Genomic DNA, 21565 nt, shown 5'->3' with positions numbered 1-21565 from the left:
TCAGTCGCTCAGTCGTGTCCGACTCTTGGCGACCCCATGAATTGCAGCACACCAGGCCTCCCTGTCCATCACCAACTCCCGGAGTTCACTCAGACTGATGTCCATCGAGTCCGTGATGCCATCCAGCCATCTCATCCTCGGTCGTCCCCTTCTCCTCCTGCCTCCAATCCCTCCCAGCATCAAAGTCTTTTCCAATGAGTCAACTCTTCACATGAGGTGTCCAAAGTACTGGAGTTCCAGCTTTAGCATCATTCCTTCCAAAGAAATCCCAGGGCTGATCTCCTTCAAGCAATGCTCAAACCGGCTAGTATTAAGTGAAAACATGCTACTATTTTATATCAGATTGGGAACAATTAGAAAATCCAGTAATCACATGTACTAGTGAGTATAGGGGGAAATGGGAACAGGTGTGCATAGCTTGTAAAATAAATAGGTATACCCATTTTGCAGAACAATCTGGTACCACTTGTAAAATTAATATGACTAGACCCACAACCTCAAACCAACAGTTCCACTACATGGTTTATATTACTGAGAAACTCTCATGTAGGTTCGAAAGCAGAGCAACTTGAGGATTTGCATTATAGTAATGTTTGTGGAGGAAAAGAGCTGGAAGTCAACTCAGTGCCCCTCAGTGGGGTAATGGTAAGTAAAATGTGGTCTATGCTTTCAGTGGAGTACTAGGCAGCAGGCAGTATCAGTGTTACATTCACATATAGTAAAACTGACATAATAAGATTAAGTGAACTGTATGGCACATGGAACTCTGCTCAATGTTATGTGGCAGCCTGGATGGGAGGGGAGTTTGGGGGAAAATGGATATCTGTTTATGTGTGGTTGAGTCCCTTCTTCCTTTCGCTGTTCACCTGAAACTATCACAACATTGCTTGTTAATTGGCTATAATACAATACAAAATAAAAAGTTTGGGGGAAAAAGATTATGTGACAGAAATATTAAAATACAAAACAACTCTATGTAATTTCAAGTAAATTATATATACACAACTTATACATAGAGTACATCATGAGAAACGCTGGGCTGGAAGAAGCATAAGCTGGAATCAAGATTGCCGGGAGAAATATCAATAACATCAGATATGCAGATAACATCACACTTATGTGTGAAAGTGAAGAGGAACTAAAAATCCTCTTGATGAAAGTGAAAGAGGAGAGTGGAAAAGTTGGCGTAAAGCTCAACTTTCAGAAAACTAAGATCAGGGCATCTGGTCCCATCACTTCATAGGAAATAGATGGGAAAACAGTGGAAACAGTGTCAGACTTTATTTTGGGGGGCTCCAAAATCACTGCAGGTGGTGATTGCAGCCATGAAATTAAAAGACACTTACTCCTTGGAAGGAAAGTTATGACCAACCTAGATAGTATATTCAAAAGTAGAGACATTATTTTGCCAACAAAGTCTGTCTAGTCAAGGCTATGGTTTTTCCTGTGGTCATGTATGGATGTGAGAGTTGGACTGTGAAGAAGGCTGAGCGCCGAAGAATTGATGCTTTTGAACTGTGGTGTTGGAGAAGACTCTTGAGAGTCTCTTGGACTGCAAGGAGATCCACTCAGTCCATTCTAAAGGAGATCAGTTCTGGGTGTTCACTGGAAGGACTGATGCTGAAGCTGAAACTCCAGTACTTTGGCCACCTCATGTAAAGAGTTGACTCATTGGAAAAGACTCTGATGCTGGGAGGGAGTGGGGGCAGGAGGAGAAGGGGATGACCCAGGATGAGATGGCTGGATGGCATCACTGACTCGATGGACATGGGTTTGGGTGAACCCTGGAAGCTGGTGGTGGACAGGAGGCCCTGCATGCTGCAATTCATGGGGTTGCAAAGAGTCGGACATGACTGAGCGACTGAACTTAACTGAATATGTATATATATATTCAAAAGAACATATATTAAATTCTTATGCTGCTGCTGCTAAGTCGCTTCAGTTGTGTATGACTCTGTGCGACCCCAGAGACGGTAGTCCACCAGGCTCCCCCGTCCCTGGGATTCTCCAGGCAAGAGCACTGGAGTGGGTTGCCATTTCCTTCTCCAATGCGTGAAAGTGAAAAGTGAAAGTGAAGTTGCTCAGTCGTGTCTAGACCCCATGGACTGCAGCCCACCAGGCTTCTCCGTCCACGGGATTTTCCAGGCAAGAGTACTGGAGTGGGTTGCCATTGCCTTCTCCAAATTCTTATAAGTGAGTAGTAAATATGGAAGAGAAATGAGAGAAGAATAAAAAGAATATTGAGATAAATAAAATGTCTTTGTTTCACCACTGGATAACAGTGATGAAAATATATAATATGACAATTTTTAACTGCTTTCCTAAAGAAGAGGAATTTTTTTTAAATGTTTTTAAGTAAAATACATACAATATGGGTATAGTCTCACTAAATTGTATTTGAAAATTTAATGAATAATTCATATAAAGTACTCAGCTGAGTGCCTAGCCTATACTAAACACTCAGTAAATGTTATCTCTTAATATTAACAGTACTCATGATACAGCCTGCTGCTGCTGCTGCTAAGTCACTTCAGTCATGTCCGACTCTGTGTGACCCCAGAAACAGCAGCCCATCAAGCTCCCCCGTCCCTGGGATTCTCCAGGCTACTACCAATCAATTGAGGTTGGCACTTAAGACCCATTGGACTTAGATGATTTCCCCCAAAAGATCGATCCAGGTCTAATATTCTGTGGTTTTACGAGAGGGATAGGCAAGTCCTGGCAGCAGACCCAGAAGCAAGCAGGAGAAATGGTGAAAACAGCTTTGAGGGATGGGGATGACTATCAACTTTTCTGCAATGTCGTGGAAAACCTTGAAGGCTAACTTGAGAGAACACCAACAAAAGGCACAAATAAAGATAGGAAATGCTGCAGAAGTGCGTAAAACTGGGTGACTCTATGTAGTTTGGGATACTTCCTTCAAGATGGGGGAGTTTCTTTTAACATTTTAATTTCAAGTTATAAGATTGAATCATGAAGTCTAGGTATATAGTGTTTGCTTCGGATTCTCTATTCCCCATCCTCCACCTTAGGTTATTGTAATCAATGAGCAAGATCATCACCTAGTGGCCTGTCCCTCAAAGTGCTGACATAAGATCCTGGTCCCAGAGAGAAGAGAACCTGAGCTATATTCTTGCTTTATGTTAAGTGAACAAACATTGAGTGGGACTCTGTGCCGGGCAGTATTCCGCTGTCCTGGGGATATAGAACTGCTAACAGAAAATGATAGATTTAAAACTAAAATTAAGGAATTGTCAACACGACAACTTCCCAAAGTGACACTGCCTTTTAACGTGTCTATTTTCCACTGGTTCTCCACAGATCATAGATGAAGAAGAAACACAGTTTATGAGTAATTGCCCCGTTGCCGTCACAGAAAGCACCCCACGGAGGCGGACACGGATCCAGGTGTTCTGGATAGCGCCACCTGCAGGAACTGGCTGCGTAATTCTAAAGTAAGTGAACACGGAATCCTCGGAACTCTTCATTCCCCTTCCCTTTGTGGCTCATGGTGTGGCTGCAAAAGGAAAAGTGGCTTTCCTGGGGCCTCAGACAAGTTGTATCATCTCTCTGCCCTCCATTATCTTGACTATAAAACAGGATTATGAGCCATCTTTCCTAAAGTGCTATAAAAAGTATCAGTTACCTGAATCTCCATGCTCCTCTCATACAGTGATCTTCTGATCACTATCTTCCTGGAGATAATAATCCAACAGCTGGTTAAGAAAAATTACAACCCTGCTGAGGATAATTTTTGGCTTCCTCCATCTTGAATTTAATGCTCTATATCCTTAAACTGTGCTAAGTGGACTGAGACCTGAATATAACTTCCATTGGCCCCAGGCTCAGCTTTATAATCCTATCTTCTTCCTTCTCCCATCAAAAATACCCTCTTGCTCCACTTCTCTGGGGCCTCTTGATCCTCCTTTAGGTGAGTCACAATAGGTGATGAGAAGTATTAGCCAGTCAATGGTTTTCCTCTGAAAGGCAGCATTATCTCAAACCTGTGTTTCCAAAATTGTATGTTATAGAATGATGTTCAGGGAGATGCAAACAGGTGGGCAGGAAATCAATTTCTGTGGTTAAATAAGTTTGGAGAATTCTGTATGTTATATATCCCCTTCTTGCCAATTCACAACATATATTAATATATTGAAGGTTTTGCAAAGTCCTGCCAAAAAGAAATCTGTTTAACTTGGTTTCACCCAACATTTCCTAAACTTGACTGCAAAGTTCCTTTTTTGCTGAGATATCTATTAACATTCAGCAGTTTGAGAAATACAGTTATCTCCTATTTTAAATACCATATTTTAAATATATTTAAAGGCTCTATAGAGTGATGCTGGGGAGTTTAGGATTTAAGAAGGCCAGTAGTCATGGGTAGATGGGCAAGGCTCCAATGCCAACATCTAAGAAACACTTTTTTCTGAAGTTAGGAGCTGGGAACTTCCCAACCATCTTCCACTTCTTTAGATCCCCCAAGGCATTATGTATGTATTTGGTTCACTTGTTTGAACCTCTGGCAGGAGAACATTTCTGAAGACTTACAAGTCCAGCCTGGTCCTGAGAAGAGACTGATAAGAAGGGATTTTACCTAAGCTCTCTAGTCATTGAAGTTTCTTGATCCAACTGTGCCTGGATTATGGAGGGGAAAGAAAAAAAAACCCACAGAGATAGCTGGAGCCTCTGTCCATTGTCCAGACTCAGCCCTGGATTTGGCCTGGCTTTGCTACCATCTGTATGGACATCATTGTTTTCTTTAGTTTAATGCAAACTGAGCATCTTTTCTCACATTCCTTGAGAAATTTGACTTTTGGCGTTAATCTACATTGGTGATTTTTTAAATTTAGCAGTAGAATTTATATATAACTATAAACTCCATATATAATATGAATCTAGTATCTAGCTGCAATGTGGGAGAAGGCCTTGTAGAAATAAATGCAGACCACTGAAATGAGAACAGAAGCTATTTATTCAGAGGTTGCTCTATAGCAAGGAGAGTCAGCTGCCATCTCTAGAATCTGGCAGAGACTCAAAGACAAGTGAGGAGTGGGAAAGCTTTATAGTGAAAAAAAAAACAAAAGATTTAGGTACTTTCTGACTGGAGATATTTGGTGTGGGGAAGTCGAGAGCAGGCTAACTAGAAGCATCTGACGTGGTTGGTTTGGAGAACATATTTGGCTTTCTCTGACTTGTCCTGAGCTGGAAACAGAGGAGGCAGTGGGGGCAAGAATTCGAGAGCTGGCATCACTGACCAAGTCCTAACCATGCTGGACTCATGGCTACATAGGTTGTGGTTTGGCTTCCTAGGCCATTTGCTGCAGAGGCTGGGGATCAGAGTTCTTTTGTCACACCCTGGCCTTTGTCCATTAGTGTATTCATTCAGCCTGTTAGGCTGGATACCGGGTTCTCAACCTGGCTTTCCTATACCCACACCCCTGTCCATGGCAGCCCTACGACTCCACAGGCTTCCCTGGTAGCTTTGCTGGTAAAGAATCTGCCTGCAATGTGGGAGACCTGAGTTCGATCCCTGGTTTGGGAAGATACCCTGGAGAAGGGAAAGGCTACCCACTCCAGTATTATGGTCTGGAGAATTCCATGCATGGACTGTGTAGTCCATGGAATTGCAAAGAGTTGGACATGACTGAGCAACTTTCACTTTCACTTTCTCTAAAACTCTATCCCTTTGGCATAGGTGTCTGGTTTTCTTTGATTTATTGTTCTCATAAACCGGACATACTTGATTTTCCTGTTGGAAGCCAGAAAGTCATCTCCTTGTTTACATTAAAAATGAACATATGTGAACATATGTCTATAAATTAACACTGAACAAATGAGGCTTGTTCAGTCACTCATTCTTTCAGTAAATGTAACTGAACTTCTGTTTGCACAGGTGTCAATATTATACAGGTAACTGAGATTAAGATCTTGGCCCTCAAGGTTCTCAGAGGCCAATGGAGGAGAGAGAAAGGGGCAACCAATACTTTCTGTCTACTGTGAACTCAGCTACACATCTGGCAGTTTTTGTCGAACTTAATCTTCACAACAGACTTCCCCTTTTCATGCAGGAGGTCACAAGTCCCAGTGAATTAGGCAGTTTCTTGAAGGTGCATGTCCATTTAATGCTAAAGTCCCGTGTTCTTCCTTTCATCTTTTTCTGAAGGAATTAAATATAACCTACAACCGCTCACTAAAGAAATAATGATTTTATAGGTGAAATGTAAATACATTCACATTGAAAAATGTCACATGGTATAGAAAATAGTGAAATATGGAAAAACAGAGAATACAAAAAAAGTGAAAAATCCCTGACATTTCTCCTGATAAATCCCACAGTCTTCTACCCAAAAGTAGCAATAGATATCAATTTGGTGTGTATTTGTTAGACTTTAATGTGTGCAATTATATGTATTAACATATAAATAAACATATAAGTACCCTTTATATAAATGGTTATCATGGTCTGCATGATGTCCTGAAACTGAATGGATTTTAACTAAATAAAATGTATTAGAGATATTTCCAGGTCAGAACATACGGGTTTATCTCTCTTTTTAAACTGTTGCATATAATCTACTGTGAAAATGTGTTAATTATTCCATAGTTGATGGACATTTAGATTGTTTCCAGTCTTTTACAATTACAAATAATGCTATAATAAACATCCTTATATATGCCTGCTTGAGCAAATATGCAAGTTTTTGTCCGTGGTAGCTGCCAAGAAGTAGGATCATAAAGGATACACATTTATAATTTTAATAGACACTGCCAGATTTTCTTCTAAAAAGCTTGCCAACTTAAACACTCTCCCTGACTGTGAACAAGAGAATTTGTTTCCTTACTTGCTTAACAACTCTTGATGTTTATCATTCTTTAAAGTTCTGCCAATCTGATAGTTAAAAGTGACATTTTCTGGTAATTTTTATTTTCCCAATTACTAGTAATATTAGAATCTTTTCAAATGTTTATTCCATTTCTCTTTTCTGCAAATGGCCATTCACATCCTTGTCCACTTTTCTGATAGTTTTTTTTAATTGATGTTTATATATAAATCTGGTGGCTCAGTCGGTGAAGAATCACCTGAAATGCGAGAGACCTGGGTTTGATCCCTGGGTTGGGAAGATCCCCTGGAGGAGGGCATGCTAACTGACTCCAATATTCTTGCCTGGAGAATCCCCAAGGACAGAGGAGCTTGGCAGGCTGAAGTACATGGATTTGCAAAGAGTCAGACATGACTGAGCAACTAAGCACACAGCACATATATTTCTGTATATTTATATATAAATATATTTGTATATCATGTATAAAATATATTTTATATTACATATTTTATATAAAATGTATATAAATGTTATATATAAATGTCTATAAATATATAATTTTATAAATTTATGTTTAAAATTGATCCTTATACAGTACAGATAACAATTTGTTATAAATTTCAAATATTTCTACCTTTCTTTGCTTTCATCATCATAATTAACTTTGCTTTCATCATCCAGAAATTTGAAATTTTGATTTTAATCAAATACATCTATTCTTTCACTTATGAATCTTGATTTGTATCCTGTCTAAAAATAATCTTCCTACACAGCCAAGGTTATAAATATATCCCCATATTATTAATATTTTTATAGGTTTAAAAATAAATTTAGGTCTTTAATCTTCTTGGAATTTATTTTTGTGAATAATATGGTATCAGTAGGCCTCAACAGAAGGTAAATGGCACACTCAGCAGAATTGCCAAAAGGTCAGTTGAATCAGGGGTCCATTTATGATGAAAGTGTTAATTGCTCAGTCATGTCCAAATCTTTCTGACCCCTTGGACTGTAGCCTGCCAAGCTCCTCTGTCCATGGAATTCTCCAGGCAAGAATACTGGAGTGGGTTGCCATTCCCTTCTCCAGGGGATCTCCTGACCCAGGGATCAAACCCGGGTCTCCTGTGTTGCAGGCAGATTCTTTACCATCTGAGCCACCTGGGAAGACAATGATGTGGCCAAAAAGAAGTGCGAAGAGCCTTTAGCGCCCAGGCCTAAAGGGATAAGGGGAGGACACAGAGGATAAACAGAAAAGACCACCACCTCCCAGGAGCTGAAATCTTTGGATAAGGGAAGCTACTAGCCTGAGGTGACCCCACAGGGACCCCCAACCTTGATTCCCTATCAGTTTTTCCTTTTGACCTTGGCTTCAACTATGAGGACAACAGAGCCCATTGCTAGAGTCCACGCAGATTCTCCTCTCCAGGGAAGATCAGGGTGTGGAAGGATGCAGACGGTGGCTGGAGGGGCAGACCAGAGCTGGCCAGCACACATGAGAAATCCAAGTCTGCTTGCTTTTCTCAGAATGGCTTGGTCATTGTTGCACATTCGTTTTTCAAATAGTTTGTCCTTTCCTTGTGTTTGAAGTGCTACTTTATCAAATATGAAATTTTTATACAGATCCGTTCTGTTCTGTTGATCTTTTTATCCCTGCACAAAACCCATACCATTTCATAGCACAATTTTATTTGATGTTTTGATAGCAAGTCATTGCTCATTAATCTTTGGGTTCAAAATGTTTATGGCTATTCAAGCAGATTCATAATTCCAGACAAATTGTAAAATGAGTTTATTGTATTTAATAGAAACTTATATTGGGATTTTGAATGGTATTGCAAACCCTACAATATGTTTCTATATATAGCATCCTCACAATGTTTTCCCAGTTAGAAATATGGAGTATCTCCTATTTAGGTCTTTTATGTCCTTCAGGAAAGTAATGTAATTTTTCTTCATTTAGATTGCACATTCTTGTGAGGCTTCCTCCCCCCAGGCATAGATATTTTATAGTTTTATTGCTTTTGCAAATGGGCTCTTTTTTCCTATTAAACTTTCTAATCATTGATTGCTTATGTTTAGGAAAGCTATTGATTCTTGTACCTTGAGTCTGAGTTTAGGCAGTGCTTAACTCTCTTGATAGTTCTAATGGCTTCTTTTTTCATTCTTTTGGGAAATAATAAATATGCCTTTGTTGCTTTTTCATGTTTTAGTTGATTATCTGTCACCTCTAGTACAATATTAAATAGTGGCATTCATGCTTATTCCTGATTTTAATGGGAATACTATTATAGTTCCCTTTTAGTATAATAGGAAGTACAGGTTTCAAACTGATGCCTTGACTCAAGTTGAGAAACACCCAAGTTGTCTAGCTGAGAAAGTTTCCTTCTTTTTCATGTGGAAGGTGGTGTTGGGAATCAGTATCCAATGTACATATGCTATGTACCCTGAGTTGACCAGCGCTGAGAAAGTCTCAGAGTATAAACAAGGCTCCTGACTTTCAAGACAATTAGCTGAAATCTAGCTGTGGTATAAATAAAAATATGCATGCAAAAGTTAGTGAATCTAAGACAGACATGAACTGGGGACAAATTAAACATGGTTAGTCAGAAAGTAGATGCATGAAGAATATAAATGGGAGCACCAGAAGTCCTTAGAAAGGTTAGCCGATACGTTGAAGAAAGTAGTAATGTTTGGATAAATGGACAGAAGGGAAGAGGTCATTCCAAGTGAAGGGGGTGGACAGGGAGAAACCTGCTGTGAGAAGTTGGAGGTGAGAGTAAATATGGTAGTTCTGGGTGACAGTAAACAGACAGACTTGGTGAAATTACAAGGTCTTTGGGTGCCAAGATCCATTGCTAAATCATAGAAGTTCTTCAGTATCAAGATGAAGAGGTTGATCTTGATTCAAGAGGAATAAGGGAGCCGTTCAGTTCAGTCGGTCAGTCGTGTCCGATTCTTTGCGACCCCATGAATCGCAGCGCACCAGGCCTCCCTGTCCATCACCAACTCCAGGAGTTCACTCAGACTCATGTCCATCGAGTCCGTGATGCCATCCAGCCATCTCATCCTCGGTCGTCCCCTTCTCCTCCTGCTCCCAATCCCCCCCAGCATCAGAGTCTTTTCCAATGAGTCAACTCTTCGCATGAGGTGTCCAAAGTACTGGAGCTTCAGCTTTAGCATCATTCCTTCCAAAGAAATCCCAGGGTTGATCTCGTCCAGAATGGACTGGTTGGATCTCCTTGCAGTCCAAGGGACTCTCAAGAGTCTTCTCCAACACCGCAGTTCAAATGCATCAATTCTTCGGTGCTCAGCCTTCTTCACAGCCCAATTCTTACATCCATACATGACCACTGGAAAAACCATAGCCTTGACTAGCTGGACCTTAGTCGGCAAAGTAATGTCTCTGCTTTTGAATATACTATCTAGGTTGGTCATAGCTTTTCTTCCAAGGAGTAAGTGTCTTTTAATTTCATGGCTGCAATCACCATTTGCAGTCATTTTGGAGCCCCAAAAAATAAAGTCTGACACTGTTTCCCCATCTATTTCCCATGAAGTGATGGGACCAGATGCCATGATCTTCGTTTTCTGAATGTTGAGCTTTAAGCCAACTTTTTCACTCTCCTCTTTCACTTTCATCAAGAGGTTTTTTAGCTCCTCTTCACTTTCTGCCATAAGGGTGGTGTCATCTGCATATCTGAGGTGATTGATATTTCTCCCGGCAATCTTGATTCCAGCTTGTGTTTCTTCCAGTCCAGCGTTTCTCATGATGTACTCCGCATAGAAGTTAAATAAGCAGGGTGACAATATACAGCCTTGACATACTCCTTTTCCTATTTGGAACCAGTCTGTTGTTCCATGTCCAGTTCTAACTGTTGCTTGCTGACCTGCATACAGATTTCTCAAGAGGAAGGTTAGGTGCTCTGGTATTCCCGTCTCTTTCAGAAGTTTCCATAGTTTATTGTGATGCACACAGTCAAAGGCTTTGGCATAGTCAATAAAGCAGAAATAGATGTTTTTCTGGAACTCTCTTGCTTTTTCAATGATCCAGTGGATGTTGGCAATTTGATCTCTGGTTCCTCTGCCTTTTCTAAAACCAGCTTGAACATCAGGGATTTCATGGTTCACGTATTGCTGAAGCCTGGCTTGGAGAATTTTGAGCATTACTTTACTAGCATGTGAGGTGAGTGCAATTGTGTGGTAGTTTGAGCATTCTTTTGCATTTCCTTTCTTTGGAATTGGAATGAAAATTGACCTTTTCCAGTCCTGTGGCCACTGCTGAGTTTTCCAAATTTGCTGGCATATTGAGTGAAGCACTTTCACAGCATCATCTTTCAAGATTTGAAACAACTCAACTGGAATTCCATCACCTCCACTAGCTTTGTTCATAGTGATGCTTTCTAAGGGCCACTTGACTTCACTTTCCAAGATGTCTGGCTCTAGATTAATGATCACATCATCATGATTATCTGTGTCATGAAGATCTCTTTTGTACAGTTCTTCCGTGTATTCTTGCCACCTCTTCTTAATATCTTCTGCTTCTGTTAGGTCCATACCATTTCTGTCCTTTATCAAGCCCATCTTTGCATGAAATGTTCCCTTGGTATCTCTAATTTTCTTGAAGAGATCTCTAGTCTTTCCCATTCTGTTCTTTTCCTCTATTTCTTTGCATTGATCGCTGAAGAAGGCTTTCTTATCTCTTCTAGCTATTCTTTGGAACTCTGCATTCAGATGCTTATATATTTCCTTTTCTCCGTTGCTTTTCACCTCTCTTCTTTTCACAGCTATTTGTAAGGCCTCCCCAGACAGCCATTTTGCTATTTTGCATTTCTTTTCCATGGGGATGGTCTTGATCCCTGTCTCCTGTACAGTGTCACGAACCTCATTCTATAGTTCATCAGGCACTCTATCTATCAGATCTAGGCCCTTAAACCTACTTCTCACTTCCACTGTATAATCATAAGGGATTTTATTTAGGTCATACCTGAATAGTCTAGTGGTTTTCCCTACTTTCTTCAATTTAAGTCTGAATTTGGTAATAAGGAGTTCATGATCTGAGCCACAGTCAGCTCCTGGTCTCGTTTTTGTTGACTGTATAGAGCTTCTCCATTTTTGGCTGCATAGAATATAATCAATCTGATTTTGGTGTTGACCATCTGGTGATGTCCGTGTGCAGGGTCTTCTCTTGTGTTGTTGGAAGGGGGTGTTTGCTATGACCAGTGCATTTTCTTGGCAAAACTCTACTAGTCTTTGCCCTGCTTCATTCCGCATTCCAAGGCCAAATTTGCCTGTTACTCCAGATGTTTCTTGACTTCTTACTTTTGCATTCCAGTCCCCTATAATGAAAAGGACATCTTTTTTGAGTGTTAGTTCTAAAAGATCTTGTAGGTCTTCATAAAACCGTTCAACTTCAGTTTCTTCAGCGTTACTGGTTGGGGCATAGACTTGGATAACTGTGATGTTGAATGGTTTGCCTTGGAGACAAACAGAGATCATTCTATCGTTTTTGAGATTGCATCCAAGTACTGCATTTCGGACTCTTTTGTTGACCATGATGGCTTCTCCATTTCTTCTGAGGGATTCCTGCCCGCAGTAGTAGATATGATGGTCATCTGAGTTAAATTCACCCATTCCAGTCCATTTTAGTTCGCTGATTCCTAGAATGTCAACGTTCACCCTTGCCATCTCTTGTTTGACCACTTCCAATTTGCCTTGATTCATGGACCTGACATTCCAGGTTCCTATGCAATATTGCTCTTTACAACATCGGACCTTGCTTCTATCACCAGTCACATCCACAGCTGGGTATTGTTTTGCTTTGGCTCCATCCCTTCATTCTTTCTGGAGTTATTTCTCCACTGATCTCCAGTAGCATATTGAGCACCTAATGACCTGGGGAGTTCCTCTTTTGGTATCCTATCATTTTGCCTTTTCATACTGTTCATGGGGTTCTCAAGGCAAGAATACTGAAGTGGCTTGCCATTCCCTTCTCCAGTGGACCACATTCTGTCAGACCTCTCCACCGTGACCTGCCCATCTTGGGGCCCCCACAGGGCATGGCTTGGTTTCAGTGAGTTAGACAAGGCTGTGGTCCATGTGATTAGATTGACTAGTTTTCTGTGACTATGGTTTCAGTGTGTCTGCCCTCTGATGCCCTCTGATGCCCTCTTGCAACACCTACCATCTTACTTGGGTTTCTCTTACCTTGGGCATGGGGTATCTCTTCACGGCTGCTCCAGCAAAGCACAGCCACTGCTCCTTACCTTGGACGAGGGGTATCTCCTTACCGCTGCCGTTCCTGACCTTCAATGTGGGATAGCTCCTCTAGGCCCTCCTGTGCCTGCGCAGCCACTGCTCCTCGGGATGCTCCTCCCAGCCGCAGGCCCTGGCTTCGGGCGTAGGTGGCTCCTCTCAGCTGCCGCCTCTGGCCTTGGGCTCGGGGTGGCTCTTCAGGGTCAACGCCCCTGGCCTTGGGCGCGAGGTGGCTTCTCCCAGCCACTCCTGACCTCGGACGCGGGTTGTCTCCTCCCGGCTGCCCCTGACCTCGGAGGCAAGATAGCTCCTTTCGGCCGCTGCCCCTGTCCTCCGACGTGGGGTAGCTCCTCTCCACTGCGCTTAGTGAGCCGGCTCTGGCAGCCGCCTGTGCTTAGTGAGTATTAAACTCTGGACTGACATGCTGGGAGGAAAGTTCACTAAAAATGTTAGTAAGGATGCTTAAATCTGGCTGCAAAATTCAGGAAATATGAAAGAGGAGATGCTAACTTTGTTGCAGAGCCGTCACTTGGAAAAATGGGTGTTTGTGTTACTCTGTTTGGGTAATATTCCTGGGAGAAGGCAGCTCAGTTTCTGTAGATGACAGTTCTGAAGCCCACTTTGCTGATTATGTTCCATTGCCCAGGAGGGCTGGGAAGGGAAGCACCGAGCGATTATGAATTTCCTTTTGGCACAAACCTGACACTGTTTCTTTTCTATTTGGATGCAAAGATTTGAACATTTCTAAATTACAGGCTTTCCAGGCAGTCTTCTTACTAGCTTTCTCCCTGCAAGTGAATGACCCAGCACTTAGTTTCCCTGGCATGCTACAGTGCTGCAGATTTTTATATCAAAGTAGTGACTGACTGAAAGAAGAAGCCTCTGAATAGAATAGATGCTTACAGACCCCATCGGAGGGAAGTCCTATGCCCTTAAGTCTGATAAAAGTTTTGTCCCTTTGAAGTGATCCTCTCTTTCCATAGCTTGATTACTAGATTTATGACACTCACTTGTCACCTCCTGGGAAAGCCTGAGATGTGGGTTGCCTTACTCTGAAGGAGACAGTCACTTGGTAAACCATTTGGGGAGCTCAACTTCATAAAACAATGATTGGTGGTAGGCAGTAATAACAGCCCAGCACCAAGCCCTGCTCTGGGTACATTACAAATACTTATTTAATCCTCAGAGCAACCCCATGAACTGGATACTAAGGAGGACACCAAGGTACCAAGAGGTTAAGTAACTTGCTCAAGGTCACAGGGTAAGTGACAGAACTGAAATTCAAACAGAAGCATCTGCGATCTGAGTACTGCACTCTACCATCTCAGATGGGCCAAGTTCAACTGCAGCTTCCTCTCCAACATCGTCATCATCTGTGAAGTCTGTCTCTTCTTTCCCTCACTAGCTTTACATTGACTGCCTTATTCGCAGACACTTCTTGTCTCACTGTTGCAGGAACCTTGTACTGTTCCCCTAGCTCCTCCCTGTGATCTTCCTCACACTGGCATAAGAATTGCTGTCCTCATTCACACAGCTGAGCAACACCACTTACATATCAAACTTGAAGGGAGCCCTCCATCACCTTCCAGGTCGAGTCCAGAATCCTGATCAGAGCACTGAAGTCTCCCTCTGTCCCTTACCAGCGTCCCTGACCAGCCTCTTCTTCCCCCGAATCCCTCCGTGAACACTGTTCTCCTGCCATCTTGTCTGCTCACTCTCTAACATTTATTGAGCACCTCCTGCATGCAGTCAATGAGGACACAGAGGCCACCTCTGAGGGTGTCACAGTCAGAGGTGAAACACATATCAAGTCCATAGTCCTTCCTCTGGATTTCTGAAATCCAAAAAGTTCTAAAATAGGAAGATATTTTCCTCTTTTAGGGCTCAAGCCTGCCTTGAGCTGACTTCAAGTTACTTATAGCTTTCCAGTGTAAATGTTAATGTATTTGCTGCTGCCCCAGACCCGAATGAGGATGTTATGAAATATATGAAAAATATTATCTTTCTGAAATCAAAAAATATTCTGGATCCTGAGACATGTCTGGTCTCAAGGGTATGAGATAAGGTAACTTAGCTATCTGATGGGAAGTTTGCTCATGGAAGTCTCACTTAGGGTGCTGGAGGAGCAGAGGAGGCAGCCCTCTGGCAGGACAGGGTTTCACAGAAATGTTAAAAACAGGCACTTCATTGCTTGCCAGTGAAATAACCTGTTCCCAGATGCAGCTGCTATAAGATCTAAGAACATCTTCCGTGTTCCCATCACCAAAGTATAAAGCCAAAATTCCTTAGCATGGGGCCCAAGGCGCTTAGGGACATTTCCAGACACGTTTGCAGTCCGTTTCTAGGTGTTCCTCCTCTCACCCAAGGCTGTGAGCTTCACAGAGGAGGGGGTCAATTGTACTCATCTTCGTGGCCCTGACACAGGAGTTAGCAAACCACAGTCTGTAAAGGAAGTCTTATTGGAGCACAACCAGGTTCATTCATTTATGTATTGTTTAGGGCTGCTTTCATCCTACAGCAGCTATATCAAGAAGTTACAATAGAGACCTTATAGCCTACAAAGGCTAAAATAACTTTTAAATGGAGCCTTCTAGAAAACAGTGTACTGACCCCTGCTCTAATGTATACCCAGTGCTAGAAATGCGAGCAATAACTGCTGATTCCTGGCCCAGGCTCTCCTAAAAGCCCAGCTGGGACAAAGTCTTGTGTTCAGGCAGTTTATTTGGGAAGTGATTCTGGGGAAGAGAAGGGGCAGAGGGTTGTGGACTTATTGGATCAAGTGTTGTTAACCTGTCCTAGATGATACTTGATCCTCTAGGACTTTTTGGAAAGCCTTATGACATGTGTCTCAGAACTGTGTGCCCTGGAATGAAGGGGAAAGTCATTATCCTCCACTCATCAAGGGTAGCCCCACAAGCATTAATGCCCTGCAAATCTGGACTGCACTTAGGTGAATATTCATCAGATTCTGAACATGCACTGCAGCATCAGAGAAGCTCTGGGACAGGAAGCAAGAGGTAGGCCACACAGACAGGTGTGTACCATCCAATGACATGGACAGAGCTGCTCACTGCAACAGTGGATGGAGTCAGAGTTGGGATGAGAGGATGTGAAGAGGCGTATAGCGATGCTCAATGCATCAGTTAGTGTGAATAATAGCAGCTTACATTTATGCCAAGAACTATGCTAGGTGCATTGCATGCCTCATCTTACTTAATCTTCATAAAAGCCCTGTGGGGTCTTCATAATACTATTCCCATTTTCTTGATGAGAAAACTAAGGTTTAGAGAGTTTGTATTCAGGGTAATAAAGCAGTTAAGTGATGGGGCTGGGTTTTTAACCCACTTCCCCCAACTCCCAAGTCCTTATTGTTAACTAATCACCATCAAGCTACATTGACCCCCACACCCCTGCCTTCTGCCTCAGTTGGCCTGTGAAGCCTGGAAGGGAAGAGTCCCTCCTATAAACCAGGGGCAGATGCGGGGGGAGGGGGCGGTCGTGGGTTCGGATACTGTTTCCAAAGTGAAGAAACTAAATGTCATTTAGAAAATGGAAAACAAACCCAGGGACCTGGCAAGAGAAAATCTTGTTAGTGGGAAGGGAGGATGAGTATTAGGAGGAAATAGCCAGAGCTCATAATACTTTGTAACTTCATGTAACTTCAGCTTCACCAACTCTTTTTATTTTGGAAGGAAATACCACAAAACCCACATGTGATGACTCTGTGTATGATTCAGAGGCAGGTGGCAGGGTTAGAAGGACCTGATGTGGCTGAAGTGCAGCTTACCCTACAGTTTTTTTGGCATTAGGTATTGAGAAGAACCATGGGCTCTTTTGTCATAAAACAGAGTGAGTCTCCCTTGAGGCTGACTAGGAAGGACCTCAGCAATGCCAACTAGGGGTGGAAGCAAAGAATCAACAGAAAATGGGGTGGGAAACCCCAGGCCCATGGAAGTGTTGGTTCTTGGGAGAACAGTTAGAGACCAAAGCTATGGTTAAAATGCAGTATGTGTTTGGTTCAGGAAAGCCTAGATACTCCGAGACTACCACCCAACAGGTGGAATCCAGATGCCAGGGCTTGCTGGGGGGCTGGTGGTGGCATGGTTGCAGGGGAGCAGGTGGCAGAATTTCATTCAGCAGCTGGAGTCCCGAGTATAGGATCCAGCTCCCAGGGAGGAAACTGGGAAGAGTTAAACAGGAAGTATATGCTGTAGAGCCACTCTAGGCACAGCAGGAAACGGAGGCTCAGATGGATCACTGAAACCCACACCGCAGGGGGAGCCGGAGTGGCCACGACTCGGCGGGGCATGGACAAGCACAGGTGCACCAGGGTCCAGAGCCCCGGCAGCAAGGCCAGTCCCACTCCTCTCTCACTGATGGAGCAGGACTCACCAAGGTACTTTGGACCCTGATCACAGTGAGATCAAAACATGACGTTTAGACCTTGTGGACATTTAAAAAATTGAAATTAAATTCACATCGCGAAATTAACCACCTTGAAGTCATCAATTTGGTAGCACGTGGTACCTGTCCAGTGCTGTGCAACCACCACCTCTATCTAGCGCCAAAATATTTCCAGTTCTCCACAGTAAAACCCTTTACCCACAAGCAGTGAACGTCATTCTCCTCTCCTCAGCCCCTGGCAACCACCAATCTGCATGCTCTCTCTATGGATTTGCCTATCTCAGTGAATTCCACTCATATAAATGGAATCATGCAGTACGTGATCTTTTGCCTCTGATTTTTTTCACTTACATAATGTTTTTGAGGCTCATGTATATTATAACGTGTTGGTACTTCATTCCTTTATATATCTGTATAACATTCCATTACATGTATATGCCACAATTTGTTTGTCCCTGTGAACATTTTTGACATGAAATGGTCACAAAATAAAGATGAAGCATTTATGCAACTGTGAAAAATCACCAGATGTTATAAGACCTACATTAACCTTTCAATCCACATATATATTTTTTTAACCAGGGAATATACAATAGCTGTGTTGCTTCACTCCTGAGCCTCACCCCATACCTGGGAAGGACAGTGATGACTCTGGTACAAGGGTAGAAGAGGACAAAGAGATGGTTCCAAACCTACTTTGTCTCTTGGGGTCATAAAGTAAGTGTATTGGCCCGCTGGAGGGCAGGACAGGAGCCCAGACCTCCCAGGGCAAAGTCTGGCCTGCTATAGGCTGGGTCCACAGACTCCACTGCAGGATTGTGGTTTTCTGGTGTCTGCCACTTGGTGGATGAGGCTAGTCTAGAGGCCAACACAAGCTTCCTGAGGGCAGGGCCAGGGACCAGAGGATTCTGGGACTGGTTCCTCCGGTGGCTGGAGCTAGGTCCTGGGCCTTCTGTAGGGCTGTGCTGTGTTCAGAGACAGCTGTGTGCTCAGGAGATCTTTAGGCAGCCTGTCTGCTGATGGGCCAGGCTGTGTCTCTCCTTTCACCCAGTTAATTTCTTGGCTTGAGGCATCTCAGCACCTGCAGGCTGTTGGGCTAATGAGCTGGAGGGAGACTTCAAAAAGGCACCATGAGCATCAACCAGCACCCCAACCAGCACCCACATCCACATGATAGAAGTAGCTTCCAAGAATGGCTGCTGCCAGTGTCTCTGTCCCTAAGGTGAGCCACAGTTCCCTCCACCCCTTCTAGGAGACGCTCCAAAACCAGCAGGTAGGTCTGACCCAGGCTCCTATCAAATTACTTGCTTTTGCCCTGGGACCTGAAGCTTGTGGGATTTCGTGTGTGCACTTAAGGACTGGAGTCTCTGTTTCACCCAGTCCCTGGGGCTCCTGAAATCAAGCCCCACTGTCTTTAAGGGCCAAATGCTCTGGGGGCTCATCTTCTCAGTGCAGGAACCCTGGGGTGGGCAGCGTGCTGCGGGGCTCAGAACTCTCATGAGACAGTGGAGGTGGAAATGGTGGGAGAACCTCTGCATTGTCATTATTTTCCAGTATAATTATCTGCCTATCCAGGGGCTTTGTCATGAGTTTGCCCCTCCTACCCATCTGCTTGTGGCCCCTTCTTCATGTGTTTAATTGTAGAAGTTCTTTTCTGGTATGTTCCGGTCTTTTTCGTTGCTAGTTGTTCTGCAAATAGTTATGATTTGGGTGTGCCCATGTGAGAAGGTGACCTCAGGCTCTTTCTACTCTGCCGTCTTGGCAGATCTCGTGAAGTAAGTGTAAAACAGTTTGGCATATTTTATCCTGTCACCAAAATGGCTTGATTAGATCTTTTAAACGCAGCATGTAACCACAGGGTAACAAAGTCATATACCTAGTCATACATTACTTTATCTGGAAGAAGCGTGGGCTGAAGTCCACTGAAGACACAAACAGCTCTAGAAAAATGGGCAGAGGGTCTTCTGTGCTGTAGAAGATGACATTTCTCCATAGATCCATCACCATTCATTTGCAACCACTAATCAAAGAATTCTCCTTGAACTGTTTGCCTTCCTGCAAGCCTGATTGCTACAGAGAACACCCAAACTAAAGCCAGTGAAGAAATGAGATTAAGTAAGAAGAAAGAAGGGCTTTCCTGATGGCTCAGTGGTAAAGAATTTGTTCGCAAGGCAGGAGACGTGGATTCAATCACTGGGTCAAGATGATCCCCTGGAGAGGATATGGCAACCCACTCCAATATTCTTGCCTAGGAAATCCCATGAACAGAGAAGCCTGGTGGGCTACAGTCCATGGGGAGTCAGAAGAGTCTGCAGAAGAGTTAGACATGACTTAGCAACTAAACAACAAGAAAGAACACCCCCCGCTCTTCCATGATTAATTATTGTAGGCTGATTTCAGCTACATTTTTCCTTGGGTATTTCCCTAACATTTTGCATTTAACAGCCCCTGTAAGCCAGGAAAATAGAGGAGAAAAAGCTCTATAATATCTTAGTTCTGTGCTGTTCATAAATGAAAATCATTGTTAATTTAAGGTTTGACAGCTGTGGTGCATTGTAAGTCCAGGGCAGCTGTCATCAGCACTCGGGCTTATTTTTCAAACAGATGTTTAATTTGACTTTAGTGTTATTGCCAATTTTTGAGTAGAAAGAGAAGAGAAAGCAGAAACAGAAATAATCATTTTATTCATCATTTGGTTTCTTTTCAAAACATAAATCGATATGATTACTGATGACATCAGAATTGCTCTAATTGCAGTTTGAGGTGCAGGACTGGTTAACTGTCATCTCCTAATGTGGTCCAGAGTTCTTTTTTTTTTTTTTCTTTCCTAAAGTCAGAGGCTGTCTTGTGGTAATTACACCTAGACTCTGAACAACAATCCCAGCTACCCAGAAAAGCCTTCCAGAGTGCAAGAGAAAACTGAGGAGTGGTGGTGATTGGTCACCCCAGATGAAAGGTGCGAGGCTGAGGCCTGTCCTGTGGCCATGGAACCAGGAGGCTGGCAAGAGCGGAGCCCCTGGAATGGCAGCCAGGGTCTCCCACTCACTCTCCCATCTCTACCATGCTTATGGGGCTCAGGCAGCTGGATTCGTGCATCCTCACAGTGTGCAAATCAGTCTCAGTGTATAAAATTAAATACATCTGTGGCTCCACGTAGAAATCTGATGAGTCAGAACGTCCTTCAAAAGGCCCCACTGTTCCAGTCCACATCGCTGGGAAGAATCTTCCTTCACACCAGCTGTGTCACTATGCAAACCCACTTCCCAGATCTGATTCCTCTATCCTCGCTTTTTTTGAGTTTGGGTCCTACTCTGTATCATCTATCATGTGTCCAGTCACAGGTCCCCAGTCCCTCATCGACAAGGCCTCTGTTGCTGGGACTCTAGATGTGATAACACACTCACTTCTTTGTATGTGGAGAGGAAAGACCCACCTTGCCTGCTTCCTCAGTCAACAGTTGTGATGTGTGCTATACAAAAGAGGAGCCCACCCCAACGATAAAGTTGGCAGGTATCCTGGATCCCAGCTCTTAAGTCACGGTTGGATAGAGGAATGATCCACAGCCTAACCCAGTACTGCTCGAAATAGCAGGATGCTCTCAGCAGAACCAGAGATGTGCTCCCTGAGAGCCAAGTCTGACTCCTCAAAGGGTGACCCCCCCATTTCTTTAAATGGAAAATATTGTTTGCAGATTATTAATCAGGAACTAATCCCTGGTGGCTCAGATGGTAAAGAATCTGCCTGCAATGCAGGAGACCCAGGTTTGATCTCTGGTCAGGAAGATCCTCTAGAGAAGGGAATGGCAACCCACTCCCATATTCTTCCCTAGAGAATCCCGTGGGCAGAGGAGCCTGGTGGGCTACAGTCCATGGGGCCACAAAGAGTCAGACACAACTGAGTGACTAACACACACGCACATACATAGAAAGATTAGGTTTCTGCCAGGTTGACCACCCAAGAATTTGAGGGAATCCTAGAACAATTATTGGGCTTCCCTGATAGCTCTGTTGGTAAAGAATCCATCTGCAATGCAGGAGACCCCGGTTCGATTCCTAGGTCAGGAAGATCCCCTGGAGAAGAGATAGGCTACCCAC

General features: G+C 43.2%; 1 protein-coding gene across 1 annotated transcript in view; it reads left to right on the top strand.

The window, feature by feature from the left end:
- The window catches only part of SPON1 (spondin 1), a 310259-nt gene that overhangs the window by 87581 nt on the left and 201113 nt on the right, over positions 1–21565 (top strand). Inside the window, exon 3 of the mRNA XM_052652432.1 lies at positions 3322–3455. Coding sequence (XP_052508392.1) covers positions 3322–3455 — 134 coding nt within the window. The remainder of the gene's footprint in view (positions 1–3321; positions 3456–21565) is intronic.

The sequence above is a fragment of the Budorcas taxicolor genome, chromosome 15 (assembly GCF_023091745.1).
Source record: "Budorcas taxicolor isolate Tak-1 chromosome 15, Takin1.1, whole genome shotgun sequence".
In the NCBI taxonomy this organism is placed as follows: Eukaryota; Metazoa; Chordata; class Mammalia; order Artiodactyla; family Bovidae; genus Budorcas; species Budorcas taxicolor.
This window is presented reverse-complemented; position numbering and strand designations above follow the sequence as displayed.